At 46.0% G+C, this 16,316-nt stretch overlaps 1 protein-coding gene across 4 annotated transcripts in view; it reads right to left on the reverse strand.

Moving 5' to 3' along the window:
* Positions 1-16,316, reverse strand: part of SLC7A8 (solute carrier family 7 member 8) — a 47,606-nt gene that overhangs the window by 30,073 nt on the left and 1,217 nt on the right. Inside the window, exons 1-2 of one of the 4 annotated variants that reach the window (XM_029582014.1) lie at positions 1,730-1,876; positions 818-1,008 (exon numbers count right to left, since the gene is read on the reverse strand). In XM_029582014.1, coding sequence (XP_029437874.1) covers positions 818-1,008; positions 1,730-1,755 — 217 coding nt within the window. In that variant the 5' untranslated portion in view covers positions 1,756-1,876. Of the gene's footprint in view, positions 1-817; positions 1,009-1,390; positions 1,477-1,729; positions 1,877-16,316 lie in introns of those variants that run through there. The other 3 variants (XM_029582013.1, XM_029582015.1, XM_029582016.1) reach the window with 3 other exon arrangements.

The raw sequence follows: 16,316 nt of genomic DNA on the forward strand, positions 1-16,316 counted from the left end.
CGGCTCTCAGCAGGGAGACATCGCGCGTAGCCCCTCGCCTCCTTCCTTTCCTCCGATCTGGCTCTTATCGGGGAGGCGTCGCGTGCAGCCTCTCGCCATTCTCTCGTCAGGGATGCATCGCTCGCCGCCTCTCTCTCCCCCCCCCCTCGCATTTGGCTGGCACCCATCGCGCTCGACCTCTCTCTCTCCCCTCCTTCCTTCACATCTGTCTCTCGTCAGGGAGCCTGCGTGCAGGGCCTCTCCTGCGTTTCTTGCACTTCCTCGGTGGTCCCCAGCAATTCCCCCTCCCCCTCCAAAGAAAAAAGAAAAAAAAAAGGCAAAGAAAGGGAAATGCCGAGAAGACACCGTGGTGCTGACCAGCATCCAGAAAACCCAAATCCACCACTTCCACAGCTCTGTGTCTGCGCGTGACGGTGCCTGTGGGAAGGAGCAGGCTGTGTCCCACCTCCCTGTCTCTCATGCCCCAGTCCGGAGGATACTCACAGACTCCCCAGGTACTGGGAGGGAGTCTGGGAATAACCAGAGCACCCCAGCCGGCTCTGTGTCTTCAGCCCCAGGAAGAAAGGGACCCTCAGCTCTACAGGGCAGGAACTTTCTGAACCGTCCCTGCATCCATCAAGCAGCGCAGCATGGTCTGCCCCCGTGCTTCGGGTTTTCTGTTTCACAGGGGCTCCCTCCTCCTCCCCCCCCCCTCTCTCTCCTTGCTGCCGCGCAGGGCTGCGTAACCCTGTGGCACCAGCTTAGTTTGGGGGGGGGGGGGGGTTTGGAGGTGTACGAGGTGTACGAGGTGCCCACCCCACCCACGGCCACGACTCACCCACGATGATGCCGCAGGCGCTGACCAAGCCGATCTCCTTCTTCAGGGCCACGCCGGCACCAGAACTGGATCCGGACGCGCTCTCCGTGCCCGCCTGGGGCCCGGAGGTCTTGTCAGCATTGCTCCTGAGCCTGGCACCCTCTTCCATCTCTGGGGGTGGGGGGGGCAGCAAAGCACTGACCACCTCTTTGCTAAAAAAAAAAAAAAGCAAAGAAACCAGAAAAGGAGGGAGAGAAGAAGTGAGCTGGGGGCAGAGGGCGAGCCACCTGCTGCAGCCTGCGCCGGGAGAGAGCTCTCGCTGCCTGCCCGCCTGCCTCCTCGGCTCTTTAACTCCGTGCCGGGTCCCTCCCTCGGGCTCCTGCTCCTCCCAGCCTTTTTCCTTTTCCAATCCTGCCCCCTGCATGCAAAGGAGAGGGAGGGCCCGAGAGCCTGGGCTGCCGGAGAGCGCCCGCACCGGTGCCTGAGCGTTGGCTCCTGGGGGCCGGCAGGGCATTTACATAGAGATCATATCGTACATATATAATATAATATAATATAATATATAAATATATGTAAAGAAAAAGCAGCCCTCACCCATCGTGGAAGACTGACTGCCGCATCGGCTCGCACTGTGACTTCTTCAGGTCCTCCCTCTCCTTCCCACCTTTCTTTAGCCCCCCCCCCCCCCCCCCAAAACCTGAACGCAGCTTCCCCTTTCTCTCACCCCTTCCTCTCCCTCCCCTCGTATGCAGCAGCTCCCTACTGAAACGCCCAGAAGGCACTCCCTCCCCCCACCCACCTCGCCCGGGCATCTCCATCCACGAAGCAGAGGGGGCTGAGCCCAGGGGTCCCCGAGGTGGCGCTGCAGCAAACTTCAACCCTGGTTTCAACGCGTTTGGCAAAAAGTTCACTGGAACGGGCGCCCAGCCCTACCCTGCAGAAAACTCCGCACGGTCCATTCTGCTGGAAAGCTTCCCGGCTGCTCCCCCAGCTCAGGTGCACGGTTTGCACGGCCCGGGGGGAGTGGAAAGAGCCCGGGGGGGAGCCTCCAACACCCAAAGCAGGCGCTGCCCCCGCTCCCATAGCCGAGGGTGGGGGGGGGGTTCATTCCAGTGCCTGCCAGGACCAGAAAGTCCTGGACATGGAGCGATGTGGCCCCTCCCCCCATGCAGTGACAGGCCCAGCTTTTTCTGCACCCGGGACAGATATTTACAATTCCCTCCCTCCCACCCAGTATCCTACTCTCTCTCAGGCCGATACAGTACAGCGGAGCGCACTGTTAGCCTGCGTTTGCATGCGCGTTTTTAACGCGCTATTTTTTACCCCTTATTCAGTAAGGAGTAATAGCGCGTGTAAAACGCGCGGCCAACCCCCCTGAAACTAATAGTGCCCGCAACATGCAAATGCATGCTGATGGCCCTATTAGTCATTCCCGCGCAATACAGAAAGCAAAATGTGCAGCCAAGCCGCACATTTTACTTTCAGAAATTAACTCCTGCCCAAAGGTTGGCGTTAATTTCAGCCGGCACCAGGAAAGTGCACAGAAAAGCAGAAAAATCTATACACCCTCCGACTTAATATCATAGTGAAATTAAGTCGGAGGCCCCAAAAGTAAAAAAAAAGTTAAAAAAGTTAAAAATCGGCCCGCGGGTCGGAAGATGGATGCTCAATTTTGCTGGCGTCCGTTTTCTGAACCCGAAGCTGTCAGCGGCGGGTTTGAGAACCGACGCCGGTAAAATTGAGCATCGGCTGACAAACCCGCTGACAGCTGCCGATTCTGTCAAAAAGGCGCTAGGGACGCGCTAGTGACTTTTACTGAATCGGCCTGTCTATTCTCCCACCCCCTCGTCCAGAATCTCCTTTATCTCCCCCCCCCATTCCTTCCCCTCCCCAAAATTCACTCCTTCCACTGCATCCCCCATTCACCCCTTAACCTGCGTTCCCTTTCTCTCCCCCACCTGCTTTCATCTCTTTCTCCTCCACTCTCTCCTTCTCAGGCATCCCTTTTTTCTGTACCTCCCCCATTCCCTGCCCAGCAGCAGGGTCACCTCTCCTCTATCCCTCCCCCTGCCCCCAACCTTCTACCCAGCAGCAAACACCCCCCCCCCCCTCCTCATCCCGTACCCACAGGCCCCGAGGCAGCCCTGAGCCCCCTCTCTCACCAGCTTCGCATCACCGCAGCCTGAAAACCCGAGTGGCTTAGGGGACCCCAGGGCAGGTTTGGGAACCTCTTCCTTAGTTTTTTCAGCCTTTTAACCTGGTGCCCCCTCCCCAATTAATTGTCAGGCCTGTAGGCGTCCCTGAAATTGTGATAATTAAACTCAATCATAATGTTCCCATCACAGCCCTTCCCAGAACATCCTACTTCATTTATTTATTTATTTTATTTAGTAATTTTTAGATACCGACATTAGAAAGGCACATCATGTCGGTTCACATATTAACCAAAGCGAGGAAAGGTAAAGGGAAGATGACTGAAGAGAATAACTAAAGCAGAGGCAAGAAAATATAGGAATGTAAACATCGGTTAAATAGATTCAACAACAAATAAAGAGCAACTATATATATATAAATAACTATATCTAGAGGGATAAAATGAGTTCAAACGGCAAATGGTAAGTTACATACTCCAAAGGGGGGGCAGGGTTAATGCTATGCAGGGGGAGTTACAAAAGGTAAGTTACATACTCCAAAGGGGGGCAAGGATTAATCCTTGCCCCCCTTTGGAGTATGTTAATTTAAATTATACTTTAATTTAAATTAACTTAAATTATACTTTTAAATAAGAACTTTTGTTTTGTATGTGTGTGTGTATATATATATCATATACAAATCCTACTTTTATATATATATATATATATATATATATCATATACAAATCCTACTTTTATATATATATATATATATCTCATATATCATACACAAATCCTACTTTTATATATATATATATATATATATATATATATCATATCATATATCATATACAAATCCTACTTTTATATATATATATATATATATATATATATATATATATATATATCATACATAAATAATTTCCAGAAATCATATCACCATATCTGATGAACACGTCATCTGCGAATTTTGGAGATAAGACTGGAAAAAAATCCTAACAAATACCTACATTTATCAATTAAAAGACATTCATACTACATTGGTTGAAGTTAATCGAAAACGGCTGGCTGGGCTGAACTGGAATTTTCTTCCCTTACTACTCACCATAGGAAAAACGGTCAAACTATATCGTCATTTCAGTAACAGTGACACCAAGTCCCTCCATTACCTGGCATGTTGTAACATAACACAAAACACTGTAAAAAATAAAAAATCATAGAACCTATATAGCAAACCTGCCATCCCAAAATAGCACTAACTCCCAGAACTCAAATAGCAACAATCCTGTATGAAAAGGTAACACTGCAAATTTTCCACCTGGCCCTAAAACACCAATACACCTTCTAGTGGGAAAGCAAAAAAAGCTGGACCGCTGCAGATCCCTACAGAGAACTTACAGGCTAGCAGAATTCTTCACCTCCATCACACACATAGACCCTCACCAAATACAGAATAAGAAATGGAAATAAACAACTGAATTTTTCTTTGATGTGCCATTCACTCCAGCTTATCCCTTTCCCCTTCACCCCATTCCTGGTCCCTGCAGACAGGAAGGGAGGGGGAGCAAGAGAAAAGTGGGTGCTAGATTAGGGAGCAGATGGCTCTTCTGTGCTTTGCACTGTCTGCTCCAGGCTCATCTCCCTCACCATCCTGTTCCTTGCACGATACCTGGGAGGGGAGAGTCATCAAGGCAGAACCTTGTGTACCTCTGCCCATAGGTAAAACCAGCTCTGCTGATGACGCCCCTGTGGGCTTGACACCTGGGGGTAACCGCCCCCCCTCGTCCTAGCTCTGGCCCCATGCATCATGCCTTAGGTAAAGCTTCAGGGAGGCCTCATTTGGAGGACAGAATCCAGTTCTGCTCTCACCTCCAGGAGCTAGAAGAGGCATCTGTGGCTTTGTGCTCAGAGATTGCAGAGCCCTCCCCTGAAGGGAGATTGGCAATATTAGTGCTATTTATTTATACGGGAGGAGAAGCTTCACCTTTGGAGCAAGGAGATGATGATGTTGGACTATGCGAAAGGCTCATGTGGTGATCTGACCCATTCTCTGTTTACCCAGACAAATCCCTGCTAAGGCCAGGGGACCTGAACTAGAAACAGGAGGGGAGCGGCAGCCCCCAAAGGAGTCAGACTGCATGGGCAAGGTGGTTTTGGGATCGGCACGGCAAAAATTGGCGGGAGCATTTCAGAGGTTAAATAGTTTCCCTTGGCAAGCACGAGAAGGAAGGCGTTGTCTGTGGCATTACACAACAGGAAGACTGGGATCTCTCTTTTTTAGATCCACTTCCTAAAGGGCTACTCCCTACCATGGCAGCCGCCCAGCCTCATTTTACCAAGGATTGCGTGAGGGTGGCCCTGAGGAAGCAGCAGTGTCTGTGGTGGCTTGAACTCTAGTGGCTCCCCTGCCCATACGCCCTTGTTATGTTTTCTGTTCAAACGCTCCAGTTTCAGCGTAATCATACCGACAGAGAATTAAACATCTGATGGCCAAACAAGCAAAAAGAATACCGTCTATTCCAAACAAACTAAATCCCTACCACTGGGTGAGAAAAGTTCCGAGAAGAGTCCCAGACGAGATTGTGTTACATACAAACACATAATCTGTCAGCGGAGAAAGACCAATCTGCCTGCAAGTAAAAACAGTCTCTCTTTCATGAGCAACTATATTGCTGACTTGGTGTCTCCACGGTATTTCAAATAGGGAGGCAACCTCTGGTCATTAGCAAAATGATATTCCAAGCTGCATGAAGCAAAGGATGGGCTAAACCTTTTCGCAATTTTAGACAGTTTCAGGTTTCCCTCAAAAAAGCCAGAAGGACAATGGAAGAAGCCAGGGCAAGTGAAGTGTCGGCCATCACCACATGTGTGAATCCACGCCAAGTGACCTACGTCCCCGGAGCAGAACATTTACTGAAAAATAAAGGCTCTTTAACAAGCTAATCGCTCATCCTTTTCTTCCTGTCACAACCAGAAACCTTGTGTACTGTGACCCAGACACTGCCCTAATGACATTGTCCAGAGCTGCAGCAGCAGTGAGTCACCTGAAGAAGGAAGTTCAGAATCCGCTCCAGCCTAGTGGGTCTACCAAGGGACCAGCCCAAACCTAGCCACTTGTCTAGGAATGCGAAATGCACAAACCAACCCAACAATTGATCTGACTGTAGTATCAGAGAGAAGGAAAATAAATTTCAGGTTCCACTTTCTCCACATATGCAAAAGGAGGGCGTAAAAATTAAAAAATTAAAGCTGAAAAGACCAGGCTTATTCCTTAAAGGCAACCTCTCGCTCAAGACCAAGGAATCTGCAAGCTTAAAACCAAACCTTAACAGTGCGGATGACCGGGTTGGCTTGACGCACCTTTTGAACTAAGAGGGTCTGTGGCTCAAGGAAATAGAGGGACCCCTTATTGAAATTCCTCTGTGAAAGAGGCATCTAAAGATCTCTAAGGGACATGAGTCACCCCGCATTCCCCCACCCACAGCAGTAAACAGGCCAAGTAGCACCTGAGATCAGGTAAAGCCATTCCACCTATGTTATTTATCTTCACGTGCCCGATAGTTTAAGACGGGGGGGGGGGGGGGGGAATCCATCAACAATTATTAGCCAGGCAGATCTGGGGACCACCACCGTTTAGTCCTGGGAGTGATCTGCTGCTATTTCCAAGTAACCCGGATTAGTCAATGTCGGAGACAGGCTGCCGGACTCCATGGACTTTTGGTCTGAACCAGAATCGTGCTTCTTGTGTCATGCACATTCCAGTTTCATACAAACGTGGGCATACAACTTTGCAACCCTGGAAATAACTTTTATTTGCAATATCACAAGGTAAACGCTGAAAAAGATATAGCATTCAAGCCACAATATTCACTCTCAGATGACTAATCATGCCTGCCCAGGAAACCAGTAGAGTCTGCCATATTCCTTTTAATTTTCTGCATGGTAAGAAAGTAGTTGTATTTATAAAGACTGTCTCTGTCAGAAGAAACTGAGAGAATCTTCATAGAAGAAAGATCAGGCAGGGGCGGAATCTACTGCCATAATCTCCTGTTTGCAATAATTTATTTTATCAGCAAAATAACAAGGGTATTTGATAAGTTCTTGGAGGAGAAGTCCATTACCTGCTATTAATTAAGTTGACTTAGAAAATAGCCACTGCTATTACTAGCAACGGTAACATGGAATAGACTTAGTTTTTGGGTACTTGCCAGGTTCTTATGGCCTGGATTGGCCACTATTGGAAACAGGATGCTGGGCTTGATGGACCCTTGGTCTGACCCGGTATGGCATGTTCTTATGTACCCCAAAAAAGCTAGAGTCTCCCTGTGATTATTTCCTTTTTTGACATATATTGTTGCTTTATCAATTTTTTGTGAATTGCTGATTGCACTGTTTATTTGCATATATTGTATATGTAAAAATATAAAAAATGATGTGACCCTGTGAGGATGTTTTTGACATTGGGTGCCCGGTTTGAATATATTTACCTAGATGGTACATGATGGACCGTTTGGTCTTCTTCTGCCGTCATTTCTATGTTTCTACATTTCTATATATATGATGAGACGAGAGTGGCATTTTGCGGTCGGCCATGTGACTTTTTTGTGCACACATTTATGATAGCAATTCACAGATAGACTCCAGCTTTTTCTGAAGACGATCTCTGGAACAAGTTGGGGGATAAGAAATAGGTGGGGAGGGGAATCCTGCGTCTTTCTGAATGAAGACGTGTCAGGGGATTGAGCTAGAAGTCCAAAAGTGCAGGAGGAATCTGCCAAGTTAACAATAAAAGGCAATTTCCTGCCATAGTGAGTGCATCCTTAACGTTGCCAGGTGGAGCATGGCTTAGCGGACACCTTGCTCTCTGTTCCTTTTTCATTTTCTAAATTCTGCCTTTTCTGTAATCCAGGTGAACAGAACAAACTCTTCATCTTTGCTTTGTCGCCTCTTTCATCTTGGGAGCTGCATTGAACATCTGTTTGTCCCCCAAAGTCATACAATTGCAGCCTGAAGCCTTCTGCCATCACTCATTATTGGGGCAAGAGTTCCATGCACTCTATAGAGCTTGATCAAGTTGTGTTTAAATTTCAAGTAAAAGATTATTTTTAAACACAACTAGAAAATAAATATCACTGGATGCAGTCCCTCCCATTTCTCTGAGACTCCCATAATCCATGACTCGTTTCTTCAGTTTATGGTTTCTGTCTCCTTGTTGCTTATGTAGCTCCTCTGGATGTTTTGCTTCCAGGTATTGTAACTGGGAGAATGCATGAATTAAGTCAGCCCCGTCCACTCAGCTTATCCTTGAATCAGTTTCACACAAATGCTTACAGTTTTCCGGTAGTGCGAAGACCAACTATGCTACCTTAATCCTAACTATTTTGGGCTGAAGACTCAAAATGGGGGTTTTATGCGCAGAAATAGCTGGTAGAAATTAGTCAGAGGGCTCTGTGCACGGAAATGTATTTGTGCAACCAAGTTACGTGTCTTCTTTGATGCAAACTGGGGGTGGATTTGGAATCGATGGGCACGCTTTTGATTTTAGAAAGCATGCACTTATGCTTACCCCACGAGTTATGCCTCTAAAGAGGAGACATAGCTTGGTGCGTGTTAATCTGTGAGTTTATCCGGGCCTTTTACCTGCAGATTTTCAAAGCAGACGTTGCTTATACTTTCACTTTGTTAAAGCCTGTGCACAAAAAGAACGTGCTGACTTTACCTAAACGTGCACAGCAGTTTCTAAAATTACCCTCTTCAAGAGTCCAGGCTGCTAGGCATTTTACAGATACGCTTTCATCCCTGTGGGAGTGGGCTCTCCCTCCTTTGTTTGTGATTCCCAATCAACTATTCTCATACCCACTGTTCTTTTACGGGCCGATTCAGTAAAGTCCGTGGGAGAGCTGCGTGCGCACAGGCCACTCGCCTGTGCGTGTGATTCTGTATTTAAATGAGGCCCGGTGGTAGAAACAGGCAAAAGGAGGCGCTAGGGACACTAGCGCGTCCCTTCTAATCACTTCTTAATCTTGTGCATCACTAAGTTGCCAGGATAACTCACTCTGACCTATACTCCCTATTTCTATTCCTGTTAGTTTAGGAAAATAAGTGCTTCCTCTGAGGATAAAGAAACTGACATCTCCCTGATCTCAGAGGGTGCTCCAGTGTTCTGCTGGCTGCCATGAGGGTAAGTCATCTACTTGAAAAATCCTTCTATGACCTTTCTTATGTGTACATACAGTGTAATCATGTCCTCTCTCAACTTTTTTTCTCTTGAAAACGAGAGAACTAACCTGATGGGTTTCAGTCTCTCCATTCCTTCGATTTAATGTCTCTTCTCTGCAGTTTTTCTAGAACTTTGATTCAGTTTTTAATGTGTGGGAGATATAACTGTATCCAAGAGCCCAATGTGACCCATCTGGTGCCCTGTACAATGGCAAAATTGCATCTTCACCCTTTCTTCCACACATGCCAGCATTTTAGTGGCTGCTGTCTGCCAAGAAGTGCGGGAGAGCCGGCGAGTGCCTGCTTTCCCGACGCACGCACAGGCCAGTGTCCTGGGCACACGATTCAGTATCGGCCCACATGCAAATGAGGGCCCACGGTAAAAGGAGGCGCTGACAGCCTCCTTTTTGACAGAAGCGGCGGCTGTCAGTGGGTTTGGCAGCCGAAGCTCAATTTTACCGGCGTTGGTTCTCGAACCCTCTGACAGCCATGGGTTCGGAAAACGGACGCCGGCAAAATTGAGCGTCCGTCTTCCAACCCATGGGCCACGGGCAGATTTTTTATTTTTTTTTATTTTGGGGGCCTCCAACTTAATATCGCTATGATATTAAGTTGGAGGGTGTACAGAAAAGCAATTTTTTCTGCTTTTCTGTACACTTTCCAGGTGCTGGCCGAAATTAAAATGTGCGGCTTTGCTGCACATTTTGCATTATGTATCGTGTGGGAATACTGTATAAGGGGTAAAAATAGCGCATCGAAAACGCACGGCCAAACGCAGGCTAACAGTACTGCATCAGCCCATTTCAATGCTTGGGCTTAGTTTGTTGTCCACTACAATTCCCTAGATTTTTTCCTGCGTAGCAGCAGAAAACAGTGTATTTTGGTGTCTGCTCTTATGTCCCAGGAGCATCCCCACCGTCCAAAGGCAGCCTAAAACTTTCAGTATGTCGCCTGTCTCCCTACAGTGGCCTTTGCTCCTTTTGTCATTATTTTAAGGCTTGGAAAACACATTCTTTGGAAGCATGATAATACAGAAAGAGATAAAATGCTTCTCATGGCAGAGGAGGTAAAACATCCACAAACCAAGATGCAGGAGAGCTGGCAATTAGGCCGATGCAATACAGTGCACTCAGCTGAGCGAATTGTTTAACCCGTGGTTGGACGTGCGTCCACAACCCCTTATGCTATAAGGGGATTAGCGCATCCAAAATGCACATCCAAACCCCGGGAAGGAAATAGCACTCATCACATGCAAATGCATGATAATGAGGCTATTATTCTCCCCCAATTAAAAAAAATGAGCACCCAACGCTCACCTTTTAACCTGAAGAAATTAACACCTGTCCAGAGCAGGTGTTAATTCTTGAGGATCCCAAAAAATGATAGAAAAGCAGAAAACACTGCTTTTCTGTTTCTTTTTCCGATTCCTCTTACTTAATATCATTGCGATATTAAGTCGGAGGAACCAAAATAGGAGAATTAAAAAAAAAACGTGTGCCGGCAGTCAGGTTAGGAAAAGGGATGAGCGTCCATGTTCCTAACTGGCTGACAGCCACCTCTCCTGGGCGCCCGATGCCGAGAAGGCGCTAGGGGCGCACAGTTTCCTCTAGCGCCTTCTTTTTACTGCATTCAGCACCCGATTTAAATGTTAAATCGGACACCCGGGAGATGCATGAATGTTTGCAGATAAATCCTGGCTAATCAATGTTATTGTGCTGGTTGCCTGTCAAACCACCTCTGCCTTCAGTGCCTGTACTGACAAGTTTCACCTTTTCATTGTTCTTATTACCTTACAGCATTCTGAAGTTCATCATTAACAGAGTTAAGTAATCACCTTCCGAAGCAGCAGGCACACTTCCCTCTCAGCTCATTGAAAACACTAGCTAGAAGCACTGTGATTATTTTATGAAATCTGTAGAACTCACAACAGTGATAAGATCTGTCCAAAAGTCTCAAAGATAAGGAACTATTAAATGGAAGTATCTAAGAATGGGACCAATTGCCGACACTCAACTCCCCTTCCTCCCTGGGTATTCCAGTAATAAGATCCACGAGAGCTGGACGGACAAGGTTATTTTATGCTACTCACTATTTAATAACAATTCCTGCAGGTAAAGTCTTAGCTGCCTTTGAATGGCCCCTAGGTGAAATAAGATTAATGTTTTGGCAGGTAACAATGGAAAAGCAAGGTCACCTCTCTTAACTTTTGACAGTACAAGCCACTTAAGAGAGCCAGTTGTTAGCTTTGGAACAATGCAGTTGATCACGGAAAGAAGAAAACAGGCTGGGGCTGGAGTTCATCTTTCTCTTCCTTCCCCCACCTCCCTCTCCTCCAGTCCCCAGTTCTTTCAGGGTTACAGTTATCTATGGCCAGACAGAGAGGCACTTGGGAAAGGCAACATTCTCTCTCTGGAGTCTTTTTCCTCTTGTGTGTGTGTGTGTATGCCACAGGGCGAAACTTGAGATTGTAAACAGGCTCAACTGATGGCTGGAATGTCTCACTGTGAGCAATAATACACCCAGGAAAAACCCCCCCACCATCCCTCCCCCCCCTACCAGCAAAGGTCAAGAAGCAAGCAAACGGTCATAAGAACAGGAGGACCTTACATGCCACCGGCCTGCATGCAAACGGTCGCACACACCAGCTGCAAACCGATCCCAGGGCCTAGCTCAGCTGGCGCGCCATACTTATAAAACAATGTAGTGAATGTAATGTGTAAATGAAAGATGGAAGGGCAAATTAGGCCAGAGGATGACAGTCTGGGTTAAGAATGACAGCTAAAAAGATGAAAACTGACAAAGGAGAGAGAATCAGATGCAAAGACAGGCAGAGAGACCAGGACAGGCTGTTCTCTGTGCTTCTTGGAAGATTTCACAAGCTCAAATAAGTTCCAGACAAGTTTTCAGTAATCTTGTCCAGTGGGTACCGGATACTTCTTTAATCCATGGCTCATGCTCCTGGAATTAATATTCCCCAACTGCACCCCCCCCCAATGGATCTAAAATGGAAGTTTGCCACCTGAGATTTTCCTGGGGAGATTAGTCGCTTTGTTCAGTCCTGGGATTTTACACTAATTGTTCTACCATGTACTGAAACTCTGCTCTTCAGGGGACCCCTCGCCTAAAGTGAGAAAGGATATTGACTTTCCATGTTCAGTAAATCCTGGGCATCTTCCCAAGCCACGCACTCCACCAATGGACTCTGCCTTGGAGAGAACCTTCCCCTACACCAGAGTGACAAAGGGGATAGGACACAAATACTGATGAACCATAAAACGAAAGCATATTTACTAAACGCCACCATGTGCAGAGGGGCAGAAGGTGAAGGAGGTTGGGCTGGGGGTAAGGAAGGGCTGGGGGATGACAGAAATGGTTTGGCTAGTGGGTGAGGAGTGCTGAAGAGGGGCTGGGATTGAGAAGAGGATCTAGGCCGTTTTTAAAGCTCCTGAAAGTTGCTTCTAATTAACCACACCCATCACTATCACATTGAATAAATGGGGAGCGCTGCTTTGCAAACATTTTTCAAATCTTTTACAGACACAAACAGGCCGATGCAATATCGTGTGCTCAGGCTAGCACACAGGTTAACCAGCAATTGGATGCTGGTACATAACCCCTGATGCAATGACTTCAGTGCGTCCAAACCTGCGAGTAACTAATAGCGTTCATCACATGTAAATGCCACGTTGTTGAGGCTATTAACTAGTACCCTCAATGTAAAAAATCACCGTGCGCCCGGTGCACACATTTTACCCCTCAAAAATTCATGCCAGACCTGGAGCTGGCATTGTCTTGAAGTGCCCTAAGCCATGAACAGAAAAGCAGAAAATACTGATTTTCTGTGGTTCCTCTGACTTAATATTATTACGATATTAAGTAGGAGGAACCACAGAAAGCAGCAACATGGAAAAAAAATCTTGATGGCAGTCAAGTTAGGAAAACAGATGCTTGATTTACAAGCACACAGTCACTTCTCCTGGGCACTCAATGCCATGGATGTGCTAGGGACGCACAATTTATCCCTAGCGTGACTTTTTTAGCACAGTAGCTCATTTGCCTATTGCATTGGGCGCCCAAGAGAGGTAAATGTGCGCAGGGTAAAAAATGGGTGCCCAATTTGGATGCACGTTTTTTACAAACATTTTATTGCATCGGCCTGAATAAAAAGCACATTTTATTTTTTAAAAAGTGAAACATGAAGAAATAAAATATATTAGGGCTAAAAGTAAAGAAGACCTAAAAGTAACCCCAAAATCAGATTCAGAGTCCATTAACAATCAGATTGCTATTTTGAAGAATCTAGCTATAAACTGTACTGTTACAGGAAACACACACAGTGCCCAGATCTCCCTGGTCTCTGAGTAAGGTTATACAGTATTTCCCACTCTTATGGTTCCCTCTGGTGACTGTCAGTAGAACTTCATATTTTATTTTTATAATGGCTAGGGTCCTGAAAATGGCCTGGGCTTTTCAAGAAATCTTGAGAGGGCCTGCTATGGAAGAGGTTTTCTTCTCTCAAATTAATTTTATCCTCCTGGTGCTTTGAGTTGGACAGGAACCCCTTTTCCATGGCAACAATGCTTGAGAAATTCCACCAAGAACATAAGAACATGCCATGCTGGGTCACATCAAGGGTCCATCAAGCCCAGCATCCTGTTTCCAACAGTGGCCAATCCAGGCCATAAGAACCTGGCAAGTACCCAAAAACTAAGTCTATCCCATGTAACCGTTGCTAATGGCAGTGGCTATTTTCTAAGTCAACTTAATAGCAGGTAATGGCTTCTCCTCCAAGAACTTATCCAATCCTTTTTTAAACACAGCTACACTAACTGCACTAACCACATCCTCTGGCAACAAATTCCAGAGTTTAATTGTGCGTTGAGTAAAAAAGAACTTTCTCCGATTAGTTTTAATTGTGCCCCATGCTAACTTCATGGAGTGCCCCCTAGTCTTTCTATTATCTGAAAGAGTAAATAACAGATTCACATTTACCCATGCTAGACCTCTCATGATTTTAAACACCTCTATCATATCCCCCCCTCAGCAGTCTCTTCTCCAAGCTGAAAAGTCCTAACCTCTTCAGCCTTTCCTCATAGGGGAGTTGTTCCATTCCCCTTATCATTTTGGTTGCCCTTCTCTGTACCTTCTCCATCACAATTATATCTTTTTTGAGATGCGGCGACCAGAATTGTACACAGTATTCAAGGTGCGGTCTCACCATGGAGCGATACAGAGGCATTATGACATTTTCCGTTTTATTCACCATTCCCTTTCTAATAATTCCCAACATTCTGTTTGCTTTTTTGACTGCTGCAGCACACTGAACCGACGATTTCAATGTGTTATCCACTATGACACCTAGATCTCTTTCTTGGGTAGTAGCTCCTAATATGGAACCTAACATTGTGTAACTATAGCTTGGGTTATTTTTCCCTATATGCATCACCTTGCATTTATCCAGATTAAATGTCATCTGCCATGTCGATGCCCAATTTTCCAGTCTCACAAGGTCTTCCTGCAATTTATCACAATCTGCTTGTGATTTAACTACTCTGAACAATTTTGTATCATCTGCAAATGTTATTACCTCACTCATATTTCTTTCCAGATCATTTATAAATATATTGAAATGTACGGGTCCCAATACAGATCCCTGAGGCACTCCACTGCCCACTCCCTTCCACTGAGAAAATTGTCCATTTAATCCTACTCTCTGTTTCCTTTTAGCCAGTTTGCAATCCACGAAAGGACATCGCCACCTATCCCATGACTTTTTACTTTTCCTAGCAGCCTCTCATGAGGCCTTCTGAAAATCCAAATACACTACATCTACTGGTTCACCTTTATCCACATGTTTATTAACTCCTTCAAAAAAGTGAAGATTTGTGAGGCAAGACTTGCCCTGGGTAAAGCCATGCTGACTTTGTTCCATTAAACCATCTCTTTCTATATGTTCTGTGATTTTGATGTTTAGAACACTTTCCACTATATTTCCTGGTACTGAAGTCAGGCTAACCGGTCTGTAGTTTCCCGGATCGCCCCTTGAGCCCGGTTCCTGAACCAATTGCTCCATAAAGCTATTATTTATTCCATCCAGGAACGTTATCTCTCTAGTGTGTCCCGATGATACATTTACCCAGTCAATATTGGGGTAATTGAAATCTCCCATTATTACTGCACTACCAATTTGGTTAGCTTCCCTAATTTCTCTTAGCATTTCACTGTCCGTCTCACCATCTTGACCAGGTGGACGGTAGTATACCCCTATCACTATAGTCTTCCCCGACACACAAGGGATTTCTACCCATAAAGATTCGATTGTGCATTTAGTCTCATGCAGGATGTTTATCCTGTTGGACTCTATGCCATCCCGGACATAAAGCGCCACACCTCCTCCCGACTGCTCCTCTCTGTCATTGCGATATAATTTGTACCCCGGTATAGCACTGTCCCATTGGTTATCCTCTTTCCACCATGTCTCTGAGATGCCAATTAAGTCTATGTCATCATTCACTGCTATACATTCTAATTCTCCCATCTTACTTCTTAGACTTCTGGCATTAGCATACAAACATTTCAAAGTTTGTTTTTTGATTGTATTTTTATTCTGCTTTTTAATTGATAGGGATAAGTTAGAATTTTTTAGCTCAGGTGAGTTTTTAGTTACAGGCACTTGGACTACTTTTCTAATTATTGGAACCTCACTGTCGGGATGCCCTAATTCTAATGCATCATTAGTATCCTTTAAAGATACATCTCTCCGAACCATGCGCCTCTGAGCGACTGTCGGCTTTCCCCTTTGTTCTAGTTTAAAAGCTGCTCTATCTCCTTTTTAAAGGTTAGCGCCAGCAGTCTGGTTCCACCCTGGTTAAGGTGAAGCCCATCCCTTCGGAAGAGACTCCCCCTTCCCCAAAAGGTTCCCCAGTTCCTAACAAAACTGAATCCCTCTTCCTTGCACCATCGTCTCATCCACGCATTGAGACTCCGGAGCTCTGGCTGCCTCTGATGACCTGTGCGTGGCACAGGGAGCATTTCAGAGAATGCTACCCTGGAGGTTCTGGATTCAGCTTTCTACCTAAGAGCCTAAATTTGGCTTCCAGAACCTCCCTCCCACATTTTTCTATGTTGTTGGTGCCCACATGTACCACGACAGCCGGCTCCTCCCCAGC

This window comes from Rhinatrema bivittatum, chromosome 16 (assembly GCF_901001135.1).
Source record: "Rhinatrema bivittatum chromosome 16, aRhiBiv1.1, whole genome shotgun sequence".
Taxonomy (NCBI): Eukaryota; Metazoa; Chordata; class Amphibia; order Gymnophiona; family Rhinatrematidae; genus Rhinatrema; species Rhinatrema bivittatum.